This window comes from Seriola dumerili, unplaced genomic scaffold, assembly GCF_002260705.1.
Source record: "Seriola dumerili isolate Sdu_G_001 unplaced genomic scaffold, Sdu_1.0 BDQW01000191.1, whole genome shotgun sequence".
Lineage (NCBI taxonomy): Eukaryota > Metazoa > Chordata > Actinopteri > Carangiformes > Carangidae > Seriola > Seriola dumerili.
Genome location: NW_019174446.1, coordinates 5743288 through 5767157, shown reverse-complemented (window position 1 = coordinate 5767157; position 23870 = coordinate 5743288). Strand labels below are relative to the sequence as shown.

At 40.2% G+C, this 23870-nt stretch overlaps 3 protein-coding genes across 4 annotated transcripts; all 3 read left to right on the top strand.

The window, feature by feature from the left end:
- The first annotated feature begins 860 nt into the window (after positions 1 to 860).
- On the top strand, positions 861 to 12604 carry zhx1 (zinc fingers and homeoboxes 1). The gene is made up of 8 exons (XM_022753247.1): positions 861 to 1211; positions 3050 to 3376; positions 3542 to 4005; positions 4294 to 4497; positions 4742 to 4957; positions 5845 to 6009; positions 6129 to 7364; positions 8185 to 12604. Exons 2-8 carry the CDS (start codon positions 3169 to 3171, stop codon positions 8467 to 8469), a joined length of 2778 nt encoding a protein of 925 aa, XP_022608968.1. The 5' UTR covers positions 861 to 1211; positions 3050 to 3168; the 3' UTR covers positions 8470 to 12604.
- A 1885-nt stretch (positions 12605 to 14489) lies between these two features.
- Positions 14490 to 18076, top strand: LOC111227739 (fucolectin-5-like). Of its 2 annotated transcripts, none has more exons than XM_022753428.1 (6): positions 14490 to 14573; positions 14743 to 14830; positions 16008 to 16046; positions 16182 to 16479; positions 16737 to 16882; positions 17041 to 18076. In XM_022753428.1, the coding sequence occupies exons 2-6, from the start codon at positions 14770 to 14772 to the stop codon at positions 17391 to 17393; spliced, it is 897 nt and encodes a 298-aa protein (XP_022609149.1). In that variant the 5' UTR covers positions 14490 to 14573; positions 14743 to 14769; the 3' UTR covers positions 17394 to 18076. The 2 variants fall into 2 exon arrangements, with proteins under 2 accessions (XP_022609149.1, XP_022609150.1); XM_022753429.1 differs by having other exon boundaries at positions 14519 to 14573; positions 14792 to 14830.
- Positions 18077 to 18185: 109 nt separating this feature from the next.
- LOC111227738 (uncharacterized protein C8orf76-like) lies at positions 18186 to 23862 on the top strand. The gene is made up of 8 exons (XM_022753427.1): positions 18186 to 18407; positions 19721 to 19822; positions 20954 to 21097; positions 22061 to 22111; positions 22206 to 22350; positions 22540 to 22675; positions 22953 to 23085; positions 23220 to 23862. The coding sequence occupies exons 1-8, from the start codon at positions 18303 to 18305 to the stop codon at positions 23367 to 23369; spliced, it is 966 nt and encodes a 321-aa protein (XP_022609148.1). The 5' UTR covers positions 18186 to 18302; the 3' UTR covers positions 23370 to 23862.
- Positions 23863 to 23870: the final 8 nt, after the last annotated feature.

The window sequence follows — 23870 nt, the reverse complement described above, 5'->3', positions numbered from 1 at the left end:
GACATACTAAGTGCAACTCTGGTAATGAAAATTGTAGGATCCAGTGTTTTTAATTCTGACCCTTTTCAGACACTAAAAGTCAATATATCTCGATGTCAGCTGCATCATTGTTTATTTTTGTGTTTTAAATCCCCCAGATTTCTTGTCGCTACACACTTCTTCTGACCGACCTTCACTTTCTGTATTTAGCACATGACAATCCTAAACTTGCGCCATCGTAATAGCTTGTTTTCTGGCATGTGTTCTCCTGTGGTAGTCATTTTTAACCAGTGGCTGCAGGATGAAATGGATTTTACTGTGAAATTACTAACTGCTACAAATTCAGCTTCGCAACAATGGCATTTCATTTTCGCACAGGTATTAAATAATAAGGCATTTGCACATCAGCCTATCATAAAAAAGATTCCTATTTAAATAAAATGTGGAGATGGTTGAAATAATCAACAGAAAAGCCTGATTAGTAACACAAGACAGGATCAGGTGTAACGCAGTGTCGGTGTTGTCCTCAAGTAGCTTCTACTGCCCTGACAGGTCATGTAAGGACATTTTGGCACACAGCCGGGTCGGGAGACAAATGCGTTTACAGCTCACTTTAAACAGTGCTTAAACATCTTATTCATTTCTGGACAGCACAGAGCTAAACCCACCTTATCAAGAATACATTATAATGGTGGAATATTACAAAGTTTCCAAAATTTTAGAGCACCGAGAGTCGCTGAGGAATGACGTCAGGACGTATCACATTGAATGATGACGCCGTTTGATCATTAAAAAAATCTGCCGTTAAAAAATATCCGAGAATTAGGTCAGCAAACTAACACAGCACCAACCGTCACGTTATGAATGTAACTACTGCGCGTTTGACGATATAACTTTTAGAAACACGCGCCCTGAGTCTAAAATAACCTGTTCCGACGAGGAGAGAGATGTCCGGTGTTTCCAGCATCTGCAGACGGGAGCCGTAGCCGTTAGACCGGTTCGTCCGTCTGTCTGCTTCCCTCCGCTGGGTTCGGGAGACCCGCAAGCCCGAATAACGTTAACGCTACTGTAACCCCGGCCAGACTGGACTGAATGGTTAGCCGGGGGAAGGAGAGACAACGACAGACACCACCAAACAAAACCCGAAGGCTGCTCTGCCGAGACCCAGGAAATTATTCCTCGCCTCGTCTCGACAGTCTGGTAGCAACACAGTGCACATTTCAGTAGTTCCAGTAAGTTTACCGCCAGACGTGATCAATAATAATGACTGGCCCGGCTAACACTGGCTAGTTGGCCCACCTTATATTCATGCTAGACGCTGCTGGGCTAAGTTAGACCTCCATGTGTGTCAATTTATTGCTTTAACATCATTTAAATAATAACGAATTAGCTAGCTCACACCTCCAAATTATTGTGCTGTTATCTGTTAATGCAAATGACCTCATTGTGGCAATGCAGCATAGCATTTTTATTATTATTTCAAACACTATGATCTATCACGCAGACTTTCACACTGATGTCTTAGAAGTGAACATTTGCACCTTTGTTGTAGCACGTGTGTCATCATGAACGACCTATTTGTAAATTAGGCAGTAACTATCTGATTAAACTGAGTGATAACCATTAACACAAAGACATATATAGTAACTAAAATAAAATATTAGTTGCCACCAGGCAAGGTGTGCCATTTGTAAAGTGACATTACATTCATAGTGTAATTTATATTATCATCCTGATATAATTTATATTATTATCCTGGTATAAATTAGATTATTTTGGTGTTGTAACAGTGTGGTCCCTACCAACATTGTGGGAATAACCTGGTAGAGTGGTAGCGGAGCCCAGGTTTGCTTATGTGGTAATTTTTGATTAAAAAAGATCTATGTAGGCACAGAATCAAGTGAAATAATGAAGGTCTAACTAGAGGTATAACTAGATTTTGACAGGGGATGCTTCAGCAAGACAAGGCATGAATATCAAGGTCATTATTATGTTAGCTGACATTGTGCTTTAGTAATGACCATTTCCAAATAAATGACCACAGTCCATTTTTAACACTGTGATAGTGCCTTCCAGAGAGCAGAGGACACTGTGGCTCTTGCCTTCTTTGCCCAGTTTTCATTCAGTTTGATCTACCGGGCCTGATAATTCCAGAGTTGGATTCAAATAATAAGCATTTCGATTAAAGATTAACTGGTGATTTTGTTATGTTCATAAAATTCCCAAAACCCAAGGTGAGATCTTTTAAAAGCTTGTGTCTGCCAACAGTCCAAAACAACATAACAATGATATAAAACAAAAGAAGAGCAAAGAAAGAAAGCAGGAAGTCCTTACCTCCGATAAATCCAAGAAGCTGGAACCAGCAAATATATGGCGTATTTGCTTGACAGATGACACAAAAGATTAATCAATTATTAAAGTAGTTGAATAATCTTCTGTCAACTGACCAATTCATTGTATTGCATGACCACTAATGTGAATGTATTACACATAATTTTGCATTCATTTACCATATCTTGCTGTCCATACTGATATTGGAAAAAAAATCTTAGTGTAATCTTGTTTTTAATCTCAACTATATTGCCCATTAATTAATGTGAGTATACAGGTTAATGGGCAATATAGTTGCTGTATTATGATTCATAATGTGCTCATAATACACCATAATGTGAACCTGTTCTTATCGCAGATTTTGGTGATACTTATTTGGTGAACACTTTGTTGAAATATATGTGGGACTGCAACTTACAGCAGCTTTCACTTGTGATAAAATAAAATTGATTCCTTTGTCTTTAATGATTTATTTTCTACTGACAGGGTGCAGTTGTTTTATTTGACTTATATGACTGAGATATTTAAGGCAAATTATCAATGGCTATCTAAGAAGTATCAGTATATTGTATTATATATACATTTCACTTTTCATTTTTAGTTTTTGTGACAAATTATGTATATGACAAATTCATCTGTTTTGTCCCCCCCCCCCCCTCCCCCCCCCACCCCCCCCCCCCCCCCCCCCGCCCCCCCCCCCCCCCCACCCCCCCCCCCACCCCCCCCCCCCCCCCCCCAGAAATAAATAATTCAATGACTCTGGCATGTGAACACAACCTCCTGAGACATGTGAGCCTCAACACTTTTGCCACAGATCTTCTTTACCCTGAGTAGAAGTAAACAGAGTTTGGTTTGACGATGTCGAGCCGCCGGAAATCGACCACACCTTGCATGGTGCTGCCCTCTGATGTGGTGGAGCAGGAGGAGGTTGAGGAGAAAACGGAAAGGACAAAGGAGGAAGAGGCAGAAGAGGAGGAGGGGAAAGTGAAGGAGGGAGCAGAAGAGGGGCCAACTGCAGAGGAGCTAGGTCAGGCTGTAGTGGTTGTCCCCACACCACCAGATACAGGTACTGTAAGATTCTTTCTGACTGCTCTCCCATGTGTAGATAACAACAGCACTTCATAAGCCCAAATATACACCAGCTTGTACACAAAGGCTCTGTACATCAGAATGAACAGGAATGACATGGGAAATATTTGTCACAATGAATGTTGTTTTATTATTATTATAGATGAGCCCAGTGTCTCTACTGTAGAAGACAGTGAAGTGCTTGATCCCTCACTGAGGCGCAACGCTACAAACCCTCCTGACGATCCAAGCATTGACCAGCCAACCCAGGAACAACAGTGTGATGTGCCCGAGGAGGGAGGAGCAGACCCTGCGTCAGTTGCTGCCATCTCTCTCAGCAAGACACCCATCATGAGGATGAAGACCAAATCTGAACCCAAGAGGATCGCTGTGTCCCTGAAATCACCAGACGAGGCAGTGGACGGTTTTGGAGGAGGTGGCGAGGGAGAGGTGGGAGGAGAGCAGGAGCCCATCGAAGCCCCTCTGGGCCCAATGACTCCTGTTGAGATGCTGCTGCATGACTCCATGAAGCTTGGAGGTGGCGGCTTGCTTATCAGCCCGCCCTCAGAGCAGCCAAGGAAATCATCCATTTTAAACCCCACAGTCTTGCCTGCTGGCCTTGCACAGGTAGAGGACTTTGATTATACAAGGGTTTAGTAAACATATTTCAGCAGCATGGGTGTAAGAACACTCCATTTACACCTATCTGTGAAAAATTCATACATGTTTTCAGACTCAACAGCAGTCTGCACTCCTCAAAGCTGCTGGTAGGCTTTGGATAATGGGTGGTCATAATGCTAAATATTCTCAACAGGGAAGTTAGAACTTAACTTCAGCAGTGTCGCACCTTTGCCGCTGTGTAGCATTAGCCATCTCAATATTTCTCATCTCCCTCCTTCTCTTCATTTATTCCAGGTGCTGTCAGCTTTCCAGGCCCAGCAGAGTGCGGCAGCAGCTCAGCCTCAGCTTCTGATTCCCCTCAGCAGCATCCCCTCCTATAGTGCAGCTATGGACACCAACCCTCTGCTGGGCAGCACATACAAGAAGTTTCCTTACCCCTCCATGGCCGAGATCAGCAGCCTGGCAGCACAGACACAGTTCACAGAGGAGCAGATAAAGGTAGATGAAAGTGTCAGTCAAATAACCTCTCCTGACAAACTATATCCCCCCCTGTCTGTCTCTTTGCTATAAGATATCTCAAAAAGCTACAAATGGAAGCTCCTTACTCTGTATACATTGCTAAATAAAAAAAAAAAAAACTTAATTATGAATTTGGAATTTAAGTTTGAAATATACTTAATTTAATATAATATGAATACAGTATTTTGTTAATGGTGATCAAATGTCCTCGATCTCCATCCAGGTGTGGTTCTCAGCTCAGCGTCTGAAGCACGGTGTCAGCTGGACCCCTGAGGAAGTGGAGGAGGCCAGGAGGAAACAGTTTAACGGCACGGTGCACACAGTGCCGCAGACCATCACTGTCATACCCGCTCACCAGCTCTCAGCTGCTGCCAACGGTCTGCAGTCCATTCTTCAGACCTGCCAGATAGTGGGCCAGCCTGGCCTGGTGTTCACACAGGTAGGTAAGGAAAGAAAACATGCCATGTCTAACAAGACTCAGCTTTGATGCTTTGCCTCGCATTGAACCCAGTCACCGTAAAAGTAGTGAGACTTTGACATGCTTTTGTTGCGTTTTAAGTGACTTGTATTCAGTCAGCTTGATTTGACTTGAAACAGATTGACTTTGAATGCATTTAACAAGTTTGATTGAACATGAACATGAACACAATATTAACATGGCATGTATATTTGCCCATTGATCTTTTACAGCAGTTTCAAAACTACTAATGATTTTATGTTTTGTTTTTTTTTGTCTCAAAATGCCAACTGTTAGCAGATAGGTCTAGCATTTTGTGGTGTCTATCTAATTTACTCTTAATGATTGTACAGTAACAGGGCAGGGTAATAGAAGTGGTATACTGTAGGTTACTCTGTAATCCAGGTTATTTCAGGTAATTATCAGGTAATTTCCTATATGCTGATATTGGTATGTGTTGAAGAGATTCTTCCATTAAATTTTATTTTAGTGTATTTTTAATAACACTGATCAAATAATGGTATTTACTGCAATCTCACAGAGCATGCCATAACTATGAGGATTTTCTGGGAAACAACAACTATGGAGTTTGTGAAAATAACATCTTACACACACGCAGACCAATGGTTGTCACGCCAGCACACATTACACTGAAGATATATTGCAGAGTGAATATGTGAATTTTTGTACACCATTTGGTGTGTGGAGACCTACCTCTTTTTCACTTAGCGTGCAGTTTAAGGGCCCCAGTAAAGTTTTAAAAATAATACACTAATAATACACAATAATCACTCAAACAACAAATACATCTCAGTCTGATTATATGTCTCATCCTCACATTCTGTGTGTCATTTTCTGACTCTGTGTAGGTCGGTCCAGGGGGAAACCTTCCAGTGACCAGTCCCATCACACTGACAGTGGCAGGGCTGCCCAGCCAGTCCCAGAGCTCCAGCAGGGTTTCCTGCCAGCCCACCCCAACAAACAGTGAGCTGAAACGGGCTACCACTGTCCAGCCTCCCTCTCTTTCTCCACAGGTGGAGACAACACTTCAAGCTGGCTTTCAGTCAAATACTTGTTTGGTCTTGTGCTCTCATTGCTGTCAATGAGCAAGTAAAACTTCTTTAATATATAACTTTCTCCCTCTCTCTCTAAGGAGAACTCGGCCCTCAGCGCTGACACATTCAGTATGCGGCCTAAGAAGTCCAAAGAGCAGCTGGCAGAGCTGAAAGCCAGCTACCTGAAAAATCACTTTGTCACTGATGCTGAAATCGCCCGACTGATGAAGCTCACCAACCTGACAAAGGGAGAGATAAAGAAATGGTTCAGTGACACCCGGTACAACCAGCGCAACTCCAAGAACAGCCATGTCATTGTTTTCCATGATGGAGGGGGCAGAGGAGGTGGCAGCTGTAGTAGCAGTGCTAGCACTACTATTGTCATTGACTCAAGTGATGAGAACCCCACATCTCCCCATCCTCCCTGCACACCTCCTGTGAAGGAGAAGGAGACACGGCCCAAAACATGGAACCCATTTCCAGACTTTACCCTTCAGAAGTTTAAGGAGAAGACACCGGAGCAGCTGGTGGTGCTGGAGGAGAGTTTTGAGAAGAGCAGCACCCCATCAGATGAAGAGCTGAGCCGCCTGAGGACAGAGACTAAGCTGACGAGGAGGGAGATTGACGCCTGGTTCACTGAGAGACGAAAAATGCCATCTGTCAGTACCTCCTCCCCGGATTCTTCAGAGGGAGGGAAGATGGAGGCAGATGGAGGAAAAGCAGGAGAAAGAGGAGGAATGGGAGGAGCAACCTCTTCTTCTCCTTCTGCCTCTTCATCTCGTAAAGGTAGTCAAACTCCTCCTGGAGGTCGCAGTAAGCAGCTGCCCACTACCACCAGCAGCAACAAGAAAGACTTAAAAGATAAAACTAAAAAGTCTCCAGAGCAGCTCCACATTCTGAAAGTTGCGTTTGTGCGGACCCAGTGGCCCACACCAGAGGAGTACGACCAGCTGGCAGAAGAGAGCGGCCTTCCTCGGTCCTACATTGTCAGCTGGTTCGGGGACTCTAGATACTCCTGGAAGAATGGAAACCTGAAATGGTTCTTTCAGTACCAAAGTGGCAACGTCGAGGGGGCGAACGTCGGAGGAGGCAATAAAATGGGAAGCGGCAGCGGTCGAAAAAGACGTGGTCGAAATCGTGGTTGGGGTCGGTCCCGAACCAGGAAGCAGCCAAGACGGTCTGCATCCTCCAGTGCAGATATCGACAGATCTCCACCGGCAAAGAAATTCAAGACTGGGAGGGAGATCCTGAAGGAATACTACCTGAAGCACCACTTCCTCAATGAGCAAGACCTCGATGAGCTTGTCACCAAGACCAACATGAGCTATGAACAGGTAATGAAAATATGTTTCATGTTATTCTTTTATAACTACTGACCCGTCAACCAAGGCACCCGTCTCTCAAACGTTTCTTAATGCTCAGGTAGCTTAAAAATCCATCTTATGGACACTGTTAAGCTTAAGAGGTGTTTCCAAAAAGCACTGTAATTTAAGTCTTTTGTCATGACTTCTCTATCAAGTGATACTTAGATGCCAAATGAGTGATGATGTTTAAATTACACACAGCAAACACACAATGCAGCAGCTAAATCAAGTGTTTACTCTTTTAAACTGACTTCTACCCAGTAACATGAATCATAAAGTCAACAAGGGCAACAAGCTGAAGACTGAATTAATTATAATTAATTATAATTAATTATATAGTGCAGCTTACCATCATCATTTCCATCATCATGGTACTGTAAGTCAACAGGAGAAGCTCTTAATGCACATGCAGTTGCACTTAGTTCTGCTTTGGGAAACAAGTGTAAAAGTTTAAGTGTTTGTAGCAACACTCTTTGAAAACATTTTTAACTTCTTGAATTGATTAGCCATGAGCACTCATGGTCATGAGTGCAAATCCCCCTAGCAGTACTCCCAACGACCCACCATCATGAAATGTTTATATTAAATATTTTGATTTATTTAATTAAATTTGAATATGTTTATTATCTGAATTGGTCCTGTGTAATAGTAGAATGTAAACTTGTCTTCATGTCATTAAAACTGCCAAAGTCCCAGAAATATCACGGATTATATCACGGATGGTGTCCTCAATAAGAGCGACAACTCTGCCGTTCTCACACAGTTAACATGTTTCTCTGTCCTTGAAAAGGTGAGGGAGTGGTTTGCCGAAGTCCAGCGACGCTCAGACATGGGGTTGGATCCCTTCCAGGAGGCAGCTGCAGGGAGGGCGGTCGGAGACGAAGGAGGAGGGGAGGAGGGAGAGGAGACGCAGGGAGAGGCGTCGACAGCCACAGAGGACCAGACTGGCACTGGGGGGGGAGATGAAGACGACGATGAAGAAGATGAGGAGGATGATGCCGATGATACGGACGACAGTGAGGTTTGGGAACCATCACGTAGTGTCAGGAAATCCTTGTCAGTTTCTGAAGACTAACGATTGTGGAAAGCCTGGTGAAACATTACAGAATGTTACAAGAGAAATCCTAGGATGATCAATGCTGGAGGAGAGTTAGCTGAACCAAGTCTTTCTGCCACTGGTTGCTTGTGTACACATTTACAACATTAATTAACTGTTTTTTCAAACTATTTCTGAATCATGTCTACATGAGACTAACAGATGAACTGTTAACTTTAACTCATTCTCTCAATACTTATCTTATTAGCTGTACGTAATGTGTCACAGACAATTATCATGGTAAAGTGGGAGTTTGTAGCAAACCCTACAAATCTTCAGTGGCAAACTTTGATAAAGCTCAGAAAACAACAGTTACACAATATTATGTCAAAAAAAGAAAAATACTATTAAGTGAAATCTTCAAGCTGAGCTGAAGATGAAAACTGTTGAGATGAAATAGTTGCCTAAGAAGATGGTATATCCATCCACTACATCGTTCTTTAGAAGCAATTGATGAATACCGACTATTGTACGTGAGAGATTTTAGGAGGAACTGACAGTTTTAAATGTCCACCATGCTCCTTGTTAAATTTGCACTCCTTGCTTTCTTAAATCAAGCCATTAAGGGAGATTTATTTACACATTTATGCTGCATTTCCTTGAGCAGGAGTTTGTTATGCTGTTGTGAGCACAGGCCCAAATTCAAACTTCGGTCTCCAGTGTTATGAATGTTTCACCCCTGGTCCCAAACTAACTGCACATACAGAAAGAAAGACATATCTGTTGTGTCAAAGGTGCTAAAAAACTTATCCCCGCTAGATGTCACTGCTGAGCAATGTCCCAATGAAACTGGCATACATCCAAAAGTGGAACTGGTTGATTTTTCATGTTACTGTATCACCTGTGAAGATCACCATCGCCATAGACCAGGATGTTTGAGCTGACATTGAAATCAGGTATTTTATCTCTGTGGGATAAAGACCTAACATGATAGGGGAAAAGTACCTTAAAGCTGAATGAATGCCAATGCCATGATGCTTTTAAAGAACGCAGGATGTCTACTCAAGTCTTCCCTCTGTAGTGGCTCATTGTTCATTAATATTATTAGTATTCTAGATTTTTAACTGAGCACCTATAGATCTGATGGAAAAATTCCACAGTATGTGTTTAATATTAACTGCTATTAATGTTTTTAAACAAATTTTTCACCTTTTTGATAGAACTCATCCTGTGCTATTAAAAACTTTTTAAAGGGGTTTGTGTAGATTCAGACAGTGTGAGGCTTTTGTGCCAAAGTTGAATGTTTTGTCTTGTGAGCAGTGAGCTACAGTTTGAAGCAGTGGCACAGTTTGTGAAATAAATAATGGCCACTGTGAGGAAGACGTCTGGGTCCACTGAAGTAAAAACAGAAACAGAAATATTTCGCTGCAGTGTTTCACTTAGAGATGGCTCGTGATGGGCTTATGATGGATTGAATGGATGGACTGAATTTTTACAATGGGTTGCAGTTTTCCCCAAATCATGTAAATGTAAGCACCAGCTGCAGCTCCAGTGTGAATTTAAAGTAAATCAGTCCACAAGTTATCAACTTGACAAGACTGCTATCGCCACCAAATCACTGACACCTTGCCTTTTAGGTTGGGGCTCATGACAAAAACGAGGCCTATGAATCATTTTGGGTCCTGACCTGTACTTTAAGAAACACTGTTTAACAGTATTTCAAATAATAATTTGACTCCAGTCTGCACTGAAGAGAAAAATGTGAAGCACCTAAACTAAACTTTAAAAAAAATGCACTTTGTCCACTTGTGTTCACAGTGGACTAAATCATGATTAGGCACCTTAATCTCTTATTATACCATGAAATGGCTCTGAGAGACCAAATCTGTTTTGTATGACTAAGAACTGAACCAGTATTTTGCCTTTTTTTATCCTAAGTGTGTTTTCAAGGGGAGGAATATTACCAATTTATCCACTTTTCTAATAATATGTGTTGTTTCATATTTGGATGTTTATACGGCTCAGAAAACTAGTAGAACAATCACCTGCCGCTTTTGTTCGCTAAATTGCACAATTTGAGCCCAGTTTTTAATCATTTCTCCTTTTAAAAATGCGCATGTGTTATATTTGTTGTTATGTTTTGTACTGTTGCTTTAAATCATGAGAAGTGTCTCCCATCTCCTTCTCTGCTCCCACATGCCCCTGTCCCTGACTATTTAGCCCTCTTGTCCAGTCCACTTTTGTAAAATAAATGCCTAGATTTCAAGATGTGCACTTCCTAACACATGTTTCTGCAAATGTTAGCAGTGTCCTGTTGGTTCTCCGTCTCATTAAATTGTCTACAACACAAGCAGACAGACTGACAGGGCTATAGAGACATCTTCGTAAGACTGAAACCATTCAGAAAATTAAAAAAAAAAAAGACATTCTTGGAAAATTCACTTTTTCTCTCGTGGAGGGAATTGTGACGCCTGAAGAAACAGCACAGCATTCCCTCTGTGGTGGGATGTCTACCAAATAACGCTCCTCTTTCTCACTGTTTTTTCTTCATGCTTTACTGCATTAAGACGACAGGACAATAGACTGGAAACTGTCTCAAATACAGTTCTTCACTGACAGGGGAGAGACTCTGATGAAGCTTTGCAGATAAACCTATGTGCCTACATGGCTCGTATACTTGTTTGAACATAATTTCAGCAACTCTCGACAAAAGATGAGAGAGTTTGTGAGTGCTTTGGAAATCAGAAATTGTTGGCTGATTGTTACAGGAGGCTTGTTCAAACTAAGGTGTGATGCATGACCAAGCTCTGCTTTCTGCTGACGCTAAAAGATGCCTAGATAATCTGAAGTTGACATTGCAAACTTCTGTTGTAAGTCCTTAAACGAATACCTTGGTGTTCCGAATTTTATTGTATTTTGTTACCAAGCACTTGTCACACTACATGTTGGCACCTTCAGCGACACAAAATGCATTTTAATGAGTGTCTTTGAAACCAGTGTGGCCTGTTAGCTCTAAACTAGCTAAACTAGCTAGTTTATGGCAACTAAAGGAGAGTTGAAACCAGTGTGTCATAATGTGACAGTTGCCTGGCCATGAAAAATAACAAATTCAAAATGTCAAGGTACCTTTTGTCTAATACTGCATGCAATAACCAAGACGAACAACTGCTCATTTTGTACATAGAGTGTTTTGGGTCGTTATACTTGGCACAGTAGAAGCCTAATCTGGGATTACATTTATTTTTTATCTGTAATAATACCAGTTACTTTATAATTACCAAGTTGACTTCAACCATGGACCTGTTTTCCTTCTTAAAAATGATTCAAATTTCTCATCATCATCATTGACTCTAGAACCATTCATTAAAGTCTTGTCCATGTTAGCTTGGCCAAGGTTGCTTTGAGTACCCAGCTCCATTTTGAGCAACAAGTTAAGGTAGTCATTTGCTTGGACCACAATTGTGGTAATTTTTTGGCAGCCATTTTGTGCTCATTTGTAACTATTTGAATTCTGGTACTTCACATGCAAATTTGTATACATGCTAAAAAATGGATGACCACAATTTGCTTGTTTTAGTTCACAAATTAGGCTTAATCCTGTGTCCAGGTATCCAACCCCCGGTCTTTTACAGTGTGCTCTTTCTTTACTATAGCCAGTCCATTTTGAATGGTTTTATATGTTTCTATCTATGAAAACTGTGTCATTACAACTCTGTCCAGACATCAGTGGATTGCTTGTTAACAATACCAACTCATACAATACGTACAACAGAGTAGTGTTTTTGAAATAGAATCTGCTTTAGAGTTCAGCCAGTGTTGCCTGAGTGGCTTTTTGTTACTTTGGTTGCAAAAAATAAAGAATCAGAACTCAATAGAAAAGACATGCACTTATTTAAAGGAACTGCAAAGACTACAATTCTGGAAGCACCTGGGAAATTATTTTGCTTGCTAATAATTTGTAAAAAATATAAGGCTCTACACATCAGCTGTTTCATAAAGATACATTCAATATAATAGAAAACTTAATATAAATGTTAACACTTTAAGTTGCTTAGAGAGGCACTCCATTGACTTTGCACATGAAGTTCAGTTTACTTGTCATGAGGAGTACTACTCAGCCTTTGTATGATGTCTTCCGTGGCTCTGGGGGGAGCTTTCCATAGTTAAAAAAAAAAAAAAAAAAAAAAAAAAAATCCTGATGATGTCATAGTGATGTCATTAGGGTCATCTCAGATTTGTCTTGATTCTTCTCCATTGTAAATTAGTAATAAAAGTCGGGGTTTAGAAGGAAGGGAGAGTCTACTGAAAGACAAATCTGTTGTATTGTGGGAAATGTAGCATCTGGTGTTTTTGGAGCTTGGTGCATAGCATACTAGATATAAAGGTAGGATATCTCAGCCTTTTGACAGTTAATATTATCTCCATATCAGGTGAATGATAAGAGTATTGGTAGAAACAGAGCCAACTTGGCTTCACTACAGTGTAACCTGTGTTCAGTAAATCAAATATTTTCCCCAGGTCTTCTGAGGTGCTGTGTCTCTTCTCTGAGTTGTGGTTTAATATCCATCACTCATCATGTATCCCAGTTAACCTTGTGCAGTAGAGCTACAAGCTAACATTGTGATCAGAGTAGTTTACCTGCTGTCCTATTATGCTCATATGTCATAAGTGTATCCTTCGCTATACTTCCGCTATAGTCCTCACTCGTTTTCTGTATTTAGACAAGTAGTTGGTTGAATGTTTCTTACAGCTATCAGAGATTCAAATGTTTTCACTATATAGCAGCCAGCTTTTTGGTAAAAAAAACAAAACAAACATTTTGTCAGAAATGTAATATACTGTACGTATAAATGGAGATTTTTTTAAATTCATTTACAGTGGAATTTTCACGTTCTGGTTATTCTGATCTAATTTTTATCTGCTGACAGTTTTTACCCCAAGTCATTGCTTATGATGGACATGCTTTGCTTTTAACCGCAAACTGCACAGTTTTCTCTTTGTTCCTGCTTCAGTATAACTCATATTTCCAGATCTGTTTACTGAGTGATGACAGACTCCTGTGTTGAGTAACAGTTGGTTCCATAGACACAGATACAGTAGGACGAATACAATGATCTAACTGTATTACACTACCTTCATAAATGATGTGTTAATCCAAACACAACAGATATTTACTGTGCCATTTTAAAATGATGTCACCCCTGACTTTAACTGACAGACCCAGTTCTTAAAAATAAGCTGTGATCACCTTACCCAGTACACCCGATTGATGACTCTAGGGGATTCTGGGAATGAAACTGACTTACTTGAGGTTAAACTCTTTGCAGGCAATGCAGGCAAAGAGGATTTTTCTGTCTACAACGTTCATGACCAAACTCAACTAAACAGTTCAACTTCGTCTTATGCTGTGTCTAGGGAACTGACATTTCCATCTATTTCTACGCTCTGCCTGTACATCGGAAATGTGTAAAAAAAAAAAAAAAAAAGAAGAGAGTATCTGTCATAAAGTTTGATGAAACACAGTATGTATGTGCTATCGCCTCTGCAGGCTTGCTTTAGAGAGCTAAACAAATTCTATGTGGCCCCTGCAATCATCAACTTGAAGCTGCCAGCTGTGAGGCAAACAATTTGTGCAATGTTAATTTAAAATCCCGGCTGTTGTTGACGCTCTGGCTTGATTTTTAGCTTGATTTAGAAAAGATTTATATTTTATACTTGTTTGAGGACAAACCCCAATAAATTTTGATCAAAAGATGTGTACTTGTGCGCAGTATTTTGCATCTTTTCCTTTGAACACAAATGTGATATGACTCAATCAAGACTACACACAAATACCGAGTTGAAAGTAGTATCCCCTTCAAACCCTGTAGTCAGTCACCATTTGTTTCCTCTGAGTCTTCGCAGCACCATTCCTGACAGATACAGACTTACTTTGTAGGGACAGCAATGTATGTTTACAGATGCAAATATTAGCCTTCATGTGGTTTGACTAATGACATAATACCTTGACTCTGTGGCAAACAGGAAATATGACATTGGCACTGATGAGAGAAGGGAAGTAAGTATAAATCCAGCTGTGGCTTGGAGAGGGCATCATATTACAGTTGGTGTGGAGAGAAAAACAAGCTGACAAGACGAGTGAGGTTAGTACAACTGAAATGATCAATTTGTTTCACACCTTTAATGTTATAGAGTCCTCACAAAGTGTTTTCTGTCTCTTAGATGTAAGTAGCAACATATGTGCATTTTCATTTTCAAGACATTGAAAACTATTACTGACCTCAGTTTATTTGTCTATGTCCATTTGTTTAGAACATTCAACTTGTCCGTAGTCATCTGATGTCGCTATTCTCCTCCACAGTAAAGATGCTGTGGACTCTGTTGCTCCTCTCTCTGATTGGTAAGTAGCTCACTTAATGCTCATGCATGTTAGTTATCTTACTGTAAATGGTCAAAACAAACTATTTCATTGTGTTTTGCTGTAACTTGCTTCAGACTCCCCAGTACAGCACAAATAATGTCATCATTTACAAAGAGGATTTGACTTAGGTATTGACTAAGTACTGAAGGATGAGTGCTTTGTGATCTTGTGATTTCTTACACAGTTATTGCACAATTTGACTCGTTGTGTCAAAACGCCTCACAAGCCAAATGTGACAGAACGCTTGGAGCTAAACATCTTTTTAAATGACATTTCTGGAACAAAACCATACACACATGCACCATCTGAATTACTCTTCCAAAGTAGCAACAACACGCTGATGAACTTAACACAAAACACTGCAGTCATTGCAACTTTGTAAATGTTTTTAATTTTGTCATACAGGCTTCACATAACACAAAAGTCCTGGAGTTTGATGCAGCTGCAGCCTGTAAATTGTACTGTTTTATAAAAACCTACAATTACTGTAACTGTTTCTGAATATTTTGTAACAGAAAATGTTTACACTGTACTGTGAATATGGTGTAAAGTAACTCTGGTGTAAAAAAAAAAAAAAACAATAAAAATTACAATTTTATACACAAGTATGGGACCACTAGTGCCAATAGGTCACATACAGCTTTGTCTGAATGTATGCATTGGCAACACTGCACAATCTACTGCCACTTACTCACTCATATTCATAGTCAAGGTCTATGACTCTAACACTGTTCCTATCACATGGAACCTGTACCTTTCCTGTAGTTGAAAGTTGAAGACCCGTTCTCCAATCTCAATGCCCATATTATGGCTGCTGCCATGTAGCGACTGAGGCAGGCTGGGCTTTGCTCCACCAAAGGGGCCCTTATCTCATCTGAAATACGTGTCTATTGCCAGGTCTTCTTTGTTCATGCCCTCATCCTCCACCTCCTCTCTGTTGTCCTCTTCCTCTCGTCCTCACTGCTTCCATGTTTGTGAAGTTCTTCTCACAGAAGCTCACCTGAGGTCTATCAGTAGTGATAAGGCTAAGACTGATTGGTTTTAGTGTGTAAGCAATGGCAAATAACTAACAAGCAATAATATAGCTACCAGTAACTTTACGTGACATTACATGAAAAAAAAACAGCAATTCTAATATAATCTTCTGCTGTTTCAGATTTCACAGGAGGCACATACTTAAATGACAATGGCACAGGTAGGAATTAATGCATCTCTTTACAGGAATTAATGTAATTTTTTTCAAGTCATTTCAAAAAAGTAAAGTTATATTTCTATATAAATATATGAGGTCAAAATTTTGAATTGACTTGTTTTCTGTTTTCATCTACAGCTATCTGCAACAACACAGCAAACAGCACACTGAAAGGGAACACAACTCAGTCATCAAGCTACAGTGATGGAAAAATCACATTGTACTCTGACAGAGCTATTGATGGGAATATGACGACTTGTGCTCACACCTCTGAGATGGTCAACTCCTGGTGGAGAATTGACCTGCTGGGTGTCTACAATATTTCCTGTATCGCTATCTACAACAAGAATCATGGCAATGCTAATATAAAGGGTTCTCAGATCTTCATTGGGAACTCTCGTGAGATCCCTCCTCTCATGAGCACTGACACCAACACGTAATGCCTTCATGCTGCGTTTTCAGGCGTTGGCATGTTCATTCTTTTCTTGCCATAATACACATTTCTAACTTGTACCTCTGTGGCTTGATTTTACCGAGTTACAATTTAAGTTAAATATCACAGCATCTTTTTCAGCTTCCACAGCTCCAAAGAAAACAGTCAGAGATTTCATCTCAGAACCACAAAACATCACTCTTCAAGCCCTTTCTGTTTCTCTGTCTCTAACTGTGTGTTCATCTTTTTCTCTCCTCAAGGCATGTAAAGATCACGAAATTCACAATGGGCAGTTACAATTGCTTTAATTTTAATGGAGAAGCGGTGGGACGCTATGTGACTGTGTTAACACCAGGATCACATTTTACAGTTCTGTGTGACGTGAAGATCTGGGGCAGCTTAAAAGGTGCAACACATATTCTCATCCACAAAACTATGTGCTTATTTAATGCAGTGCACACATACAGTAACTGTAAATGACATATTAATAGCCTTACATAAATACTGAAATTTCTCCTTTCCAGTATAATGTGGACAAATAGTCTATTTTTTTCTATTTTCTAGAATCACCTTTTGTACTGATCAACCAGAGTAAGACGTGGGAAGAGGCCCTGCACTACTGCAGGGACAATGACATGGACCTGGCTTCCATCCTTGATGAAAAGGACCAGGTCTGGGCTGAGCTGGAGGCCAAAAAGGCCAACAGTCCCCATGTGTGGCTGGGCCTACGCTATACCTGCACCCTGGACTTCTGGTTCTGGATTGAAGATCATGACTTAAACTACAATTGCTTCAAAGGCGAAAAAGTCAATGAGTGCGGCATGAGTGTTGCCATGGACGTAAAAGGGGAACATTTCTGGTCCAGCAAGCCTGACACTGAGAAATTTAATTTCATCTGTACAAAGAAAGAGAATTGAAGGTTTTGTTTTGCTGGTCCTTTAATTTGGACATGTGGCAATGGCAGCATTGTTGTGTTGTGATGAATTCTCCTCTAATATGTGTCTTGGGTGTTGGGTCCAGGCAGCAGCTGTCCAGATAAAAGAGATGGGATAAAGCAAAGAGCTGTTCTTCTCTCACCTGAAGCATAAACTGATATAAATAAATAAATAAATAAAAAACTGTTTGCTGTTTTAATAACTGCAAGTTTGTTAAGACTTTTGCTCCCACTATTTTGAAATGTAATCACTGATGTTAGGTTATTAAGAAAAGTTTTTTATTCTACTCATGAAAATGGATCATTGGCATTTGAACCGGCTATCCACATGTTGTTGATTAATTCTGATATGAAAAAACATACTAATTCAGAAATGTTTGTGATGTATCTCAAATTTACAGAAATGGAAAATTGCTCTTCATATTAAATACATTTATGTATTTTGTATACCTTAGCTGATATAAAACACTCTGATTTACAGCCTTCATTATTTATTTTTGTTTGAATTGCATTTTCTGTGTGTTTTATTTCCTCTGAATGTATAGAAAATACATTACCTATATTAAGCTCGGCTTATATTCATGTGTGGGTTGACTTGGGCACTGTGAAGACAAATTTGCCTTTCTCGGTGCATGTTTTTGTTATGTCAATATCGAGTTAAATAAAGGTTGAGGTATTTGTACATTCTCAGTGTGCTGCATATTTTCAGCATCCACCGGAACCTTTCTGCCCGGAACTATAGTCACGGGATGTTGTATTTGTCGTGCAGTTAAACGACTGTGTAATCACGAGGGTGTAAACAAACGGTACACGAGCTGCAGTTACCTGTCGTTTTGTTTGTTTGTTTGTTTCATATTGAAATTTGGGAATTAATGCTACTCTTCGGGTCCGGATGGAGATATTAGGAAGCACGTTTGACGACTCTGTGTTTTCGGAGGCGAGAGACCGAGTCTGTGTGTCTCTGTCTTCTTACAACGCCAAACTGTGTGAACCAGAGGTGAGAGTCTATGTTCAACACAAACCTGACTGATTAACATTAGTTAGAGCTGGAAGACTAGCACTTAACTCAAGACACTGAACACTGACAGGACGATAAAACTACGAGTGAAACTGTTAGCCTGCTAACTTTAACACAGCTGGAGTTTTTCCCCAAAAAACAGAACAATGTAATTTATTAATGACATATTTTTTAAATAAATAATGATAAACGCCATGTAATGCCCCTCTTTCAAATAAATTCAGACTTTATACTTCTTTTCACCCAACGTCCTAAGATAGTTAACCGTAAATCAAAGTAGCATACAGTGGATATTACATTTGACCTAAAGGCTAGCAGTAAAAGCAGCTAAGGAGCAAACAAAATAAAAATACAATGTCTAAGTAGTTACATATTTTGGCTACTTGCTTTTTGAGTGAATGACCTTAAATGTGTTATCCGGTTACATTAGATGTAGTCTATTTTTACTGTTATTTTCTGTGTATGTGAAGTGTATTTTTTTGATTTAGTGAAATCTTTTCGTCTTAGATACAATGTCGGGGCAAAGTAAGTGAGCCATTTGGATCATTGTATTGTTCTTGTCCATACTAAATCATTCATATCATCAAAATATTCACAGTGTAGCTTAGAAAAAATTTGTAAACCTCTATCCTAATGACTCCAGCGAAAGCTAACTGGAGTCCTGTCAGTGGAACCACATTGGAGGTGAGGATTAAGCTACTTTGACAAACAAAGGAGAAGGTCAGAACCGAGTGTACACCTGGACCACGTATGGTCAGTGTGCGAAATTGAGGATGTAGTTGAAAACTATTGTGCGAAAAACAAATTTCATTAGGTCATATTTCCATTGTGCCTGGTGTCAGCCAGTTTCAGCCCTCTATCTGTATCTTCTCTCCTCCTCTCCGTGCTCACATATACAGTATTTTAACACAGCTGAATTCCCAACAAAGCTGTTCTTGTTTACAAGTTCTTCTGTTTCTGTTGTCAGACAACGTAACGAGTTTGAAATAGTGACTGAAACACAGCCCATTAAGACTACATGTTAACCAGCAGTCCCTTCCTAACCATTTGTAAGCTGCTCCTGCTTAAATCCTGATTTGATAACCACTGACAAAATCATCACCAAACACATAAAGTTAAAGACCATTATTTCAGACAGGCTTGTATCAGCGGATCTTTATTTGGTCACAGCAGTATTTCAATCAGATCCCATTTTGTGACCAATTAATACTAAATGGAGCAGACTCGAAATACTCAATTAAGTGCTTTTTAAAAATTGTTGTCATCTTTTCTCACCTTGTTTTTCTCTGTAGTGGTTTTGTGAGAGTGTTGCCCTTGACACAGATGATTCTTTGGAGAAGCAGAAAGTTTATAAGTTTAGAGGTGACTTGGCTTTGAGACAGGGGAACTATCAGGTAAGTAAACAGTCAATCAACTCTAACTTCAAATATTCATCAAAGACCACTGTGCTTCACCAGTATTGGAGTTAAACTACCTGTAAAGTTGGTGGCCAGTGACAGAAAAAGGAATGGATGCTCAGAGTTAATTCTCCTTAAAAATCTTTATTTTCATTACTCAGCTTGTTTATTGCAAAACTGTTGTTTTGAGCCACTATTAGCCTGTTTCCACTATGTGGTACTGGCTCAATTCCACTTTACTCCACTGGGCAAAAGTTGTGGATAGTACCTGGGATGTTTTTTGATATCACCTCCACTGAGGCAATACCAAAAGGCGAAGTGAAAACGCTGCAGACTACTGATTGGTCAGAGAGAATCATGACTACTGTGCAGCATTGTGCTAAAATGATTTTGTGATGGTCCAGAATACAGCAGCCTGTCTGGTCTTTGATCAGCCTAAAATAGCACATGTTAGTTCTCCACTCATTGACCTCCACTGGCCGCCCAAATCAAATTCAAGTCAGTGATTCCTGCCTTCAGAATGACTTCTGGGTCTTTTCTTGTCATCTGTGGCTCCTTGATGGTGGAACAAGCTACCAAAGTCATTCAGAGCAGGAGCGTCCCCTCTTTATCTTCGAGAATCTCTTAAGACTCATCTTTTCTGAGAGCACCCTAACATGCCTAACTAGCACTTATTATGCACTTTCTGTGCACTACTTTACTTGATCTCCTTGCACTAATTGAATAGATGTATTACGTAGTACTTCGACCAGTGCTGACTGACTATCGTCATTTGCATTTACCAGAGAGTTTTACCACAGCTACAGTGATAGGCTACAATCTGTTACCTGCATTGCTCAGAAAACAGTCAGCCAATGAGAAGGGAGGCTCACAGACCGACACAAAATGTCCTGTTCTTGCTACAGATCTGAAAATAAATGATTTTATTTTTCAGCGCTTTAACAGTAATAGTACCAACATAAGCTGCTTGAGGCTTAAGGCAAATAAAACACTGGGTCTGACTTGGCTCATAATTGTTGCCACATGCTAACCTCTCTTTTTGCTATTGTTCTTACCACTTTAAATTGTCATCTTTAAGGTGTTGAAAAACCTTGTTGTGTTTCTCGTCACATGGTGTGATGGGTACAGAAAGCCTTGGAAGCGTACAGCTGCTGCCTGGAGTGGATCGCCGACAACAACTTGACCATCAGAAGAGATGTATTGGAGGGAATGTCCCGATGCTGCACCAAACTGGGACAGAGAGACAGGGCACTGGAGTTGGCTGACTTACTGGTAATTCTTCTGTGCACATATTTTCCATGCTGATACATTGAGTTCTACTTTACTTAAATAATGTTTTTGTTTGCTCTTACTGTCGTGATGTAGTATTAGTATATATATCACTGGTATATGCTAGCACAATGGTGCTAATGGTTGTTCATTTTTGATAGATGGTTGCTGGAGTAGAATCAGCTTCCTTGCATGACAAACAAAACGGTTGAACCTGATCTATCTTATCTAATCTACAACCATTAAATCCCAAAACAAGATTTCACCATTCCAGATATTTTGTGTGATGCAGGAAGTGAACAGTAGGTCAGAAAGGCTGAGGTTTTATTGTAAATAGAGTATGTGTATTATATAATATACAATTAATTGTACGTTTAAAAGACAAATTCTACACCTACCATTTTTCAAAGTCTAGAATAGTTATGAATAACAAATGTTTTATTCTTACCTTCCAGGCAGCCAGTTGGTTTTCATTGATCTTATGTTAGTTATTTGGGTTTTATTGATGGTGTAATGTGAAAGTCAACTTGCCAAACCTCAAAGCTTCCTTGAGACAGCCTTTATTTTCTTTTATATGCCCTAGGAAGCTCCAATATTAACAGTCGGCTGTCAAACAGGAATCTTTTTTAATACTCAAATATACAGGACTCCACATTTGCTTATTGCCGGTTTCCTGTTTTAAATTGTTCACCGGTGTAGCTCAGTACTGCCTGTGTGGGTAGTTGTCTCTTGTATCGTGGATGTTAGCTTTCCAGCAGCACATGAACCCACCACCCCTGAATACTTGAATTAATAACATAACTTTGATAAATCTAAATTTGAGTAGATGTTCTCTTTGATGGTTATACCCTTCTGAAGGAGTTTAATTTCAAAGCCCTATAAAACGGCAGTAAGAAGTCAGGCTAAATGCTTGGGCTTGGAACATGGTCAAACTTCAATAGTAATTTCTACATCATCTCTCTACAGAGCAAAGAAGCCTCCAACACCTGTCACCTGACCAGCCTCCTGCTGCTTAAGGTCAGGATTATTAGCCACAACACTTGCACTGATACAAACTAATTTCTACTCATGTAATTGTACCATGTAATTGATGTGAAAACTTTTATTATAGGTCAGCATCTACCAGCATTTTGGAGCCATAGGACCAAAGATGTCATCTCTCCAGCAACTGTGTAGCATGCTTCCCTTCAACCCCTGGCACTGGTTCAACCTGGGCCAGATGTGTCTGCAGCTGCTGGAGAACGACAGAACCGCAAGTAGGCTTGACTTCATTTACCAACTCATTTAACTACCATATAATGTGTTAAAGGTTTTTTTTTATTTTTTTTTTTATTGCAGATGTGAATGAACGCTCTCTCTCTCTTTAATCTTGTAAACACGTAGATGAAACATAATAATATTTGTCCTCATGTTCTGATGTGCTCTGTTGTATTCCCCTTTACTAGGATCCTGTTTCTCTAAGAGTTGTGAATCAGCCGAAGAGCAGAACAATGGAGAGACTGAGGAGCAACAGGAGGAGGCAGCAGAGCTCGATGAGCATAGAATCCGACTCAAAGCTTGCACTTGCTTCATCAGGACGAGGTAAAACATGTGACTGTAAACAATATGTTTACATACTGTATGTCCCATACACACATCGCACAAAATAACAACCATTAGAAACATATTGTAATAGTTGAAAGTCACTGGAAGGAGCAGCCGGCCCGATGCTTTTTCTGATGTAATAAAATATCAATTCAGTCACAAGGTATTGTCATGCCACAGTTGCACGTGCGACAAATTAAAGATTTGCTGTATGAAGAGCTTAAATGTAAGTCGTAGCATCTTAATGTCCCCTTGTTTCCTTCATCTCCCTCAGACTCCTGTTGAAAATCCTCCGGCAGCAGCAGTCCTCCTTTGTGCTGCAGCGCAGTGAAAGCAGCCTACGGGCGGCAGATGAGGCGCTACAGCGGCTAAATCCCGAAGAATCAACGCTGCAGACGCTCACTGAGGTGAGCACACTCCTCATTTTGGGTATACATGCTGTGTCCAGACCTGAATTTCAGGCAGTTTAAGGTTATTATAGGTGAGGGGCTGAGTTCTCGTCTTTTACACAGTTCAGCTTCTCTTCTCTTTGATCCCCCAGGTGATGTCAGAGGACCTGATCCCGGAGAAGATGAGGGAGGACTACCAAGATGGGGAGAGTCTGGCCAGTGTGTGCGTGCAGAGCTTCAGAGAGCGCTGGTGGAACAAGATCTTACTGACTGGAGTGTTAGAGACTGACACAAAGTCCTGATGTTGAATGTTTACAGAGAAGATGTCGGACTGAAGAACATGCTGAAGATGGTTCAGTCACTGTGTAGATCAAAGAGTAACAGACACAGAGTGAATGAAGTGAAAACCACATCCTACTCCGAAGACAGAAGTGCACATCATGTCTGCCTTACTGATGCCAGAATAAGTCCCCATACATCTGGAGGTCAGATGTTCTCTTTTAATGCTCAAAATCTCAAAACAATATTCAAAAGTATGAATCAGACTGTTCAAATGTAACAGAATTATTCATGTTCAGTCTTTCATGTAACTGAAGCACACAGAGAGAACTGCATAGTGAATGTAGTCGTTGTTTGAATGTTTCATCCAATTCCTACTGTGTGAAATATCATGAATGACAGTGACTCTGTTTGCTATAGAATCAGGAAACAAAGTGAGACGCTCGAATCTTTTGAATGTTCTGCCCGAAATGTAACTTTTGCCTTAACATGCTCATAAAACATGAACATGCTGTGTTTATGCT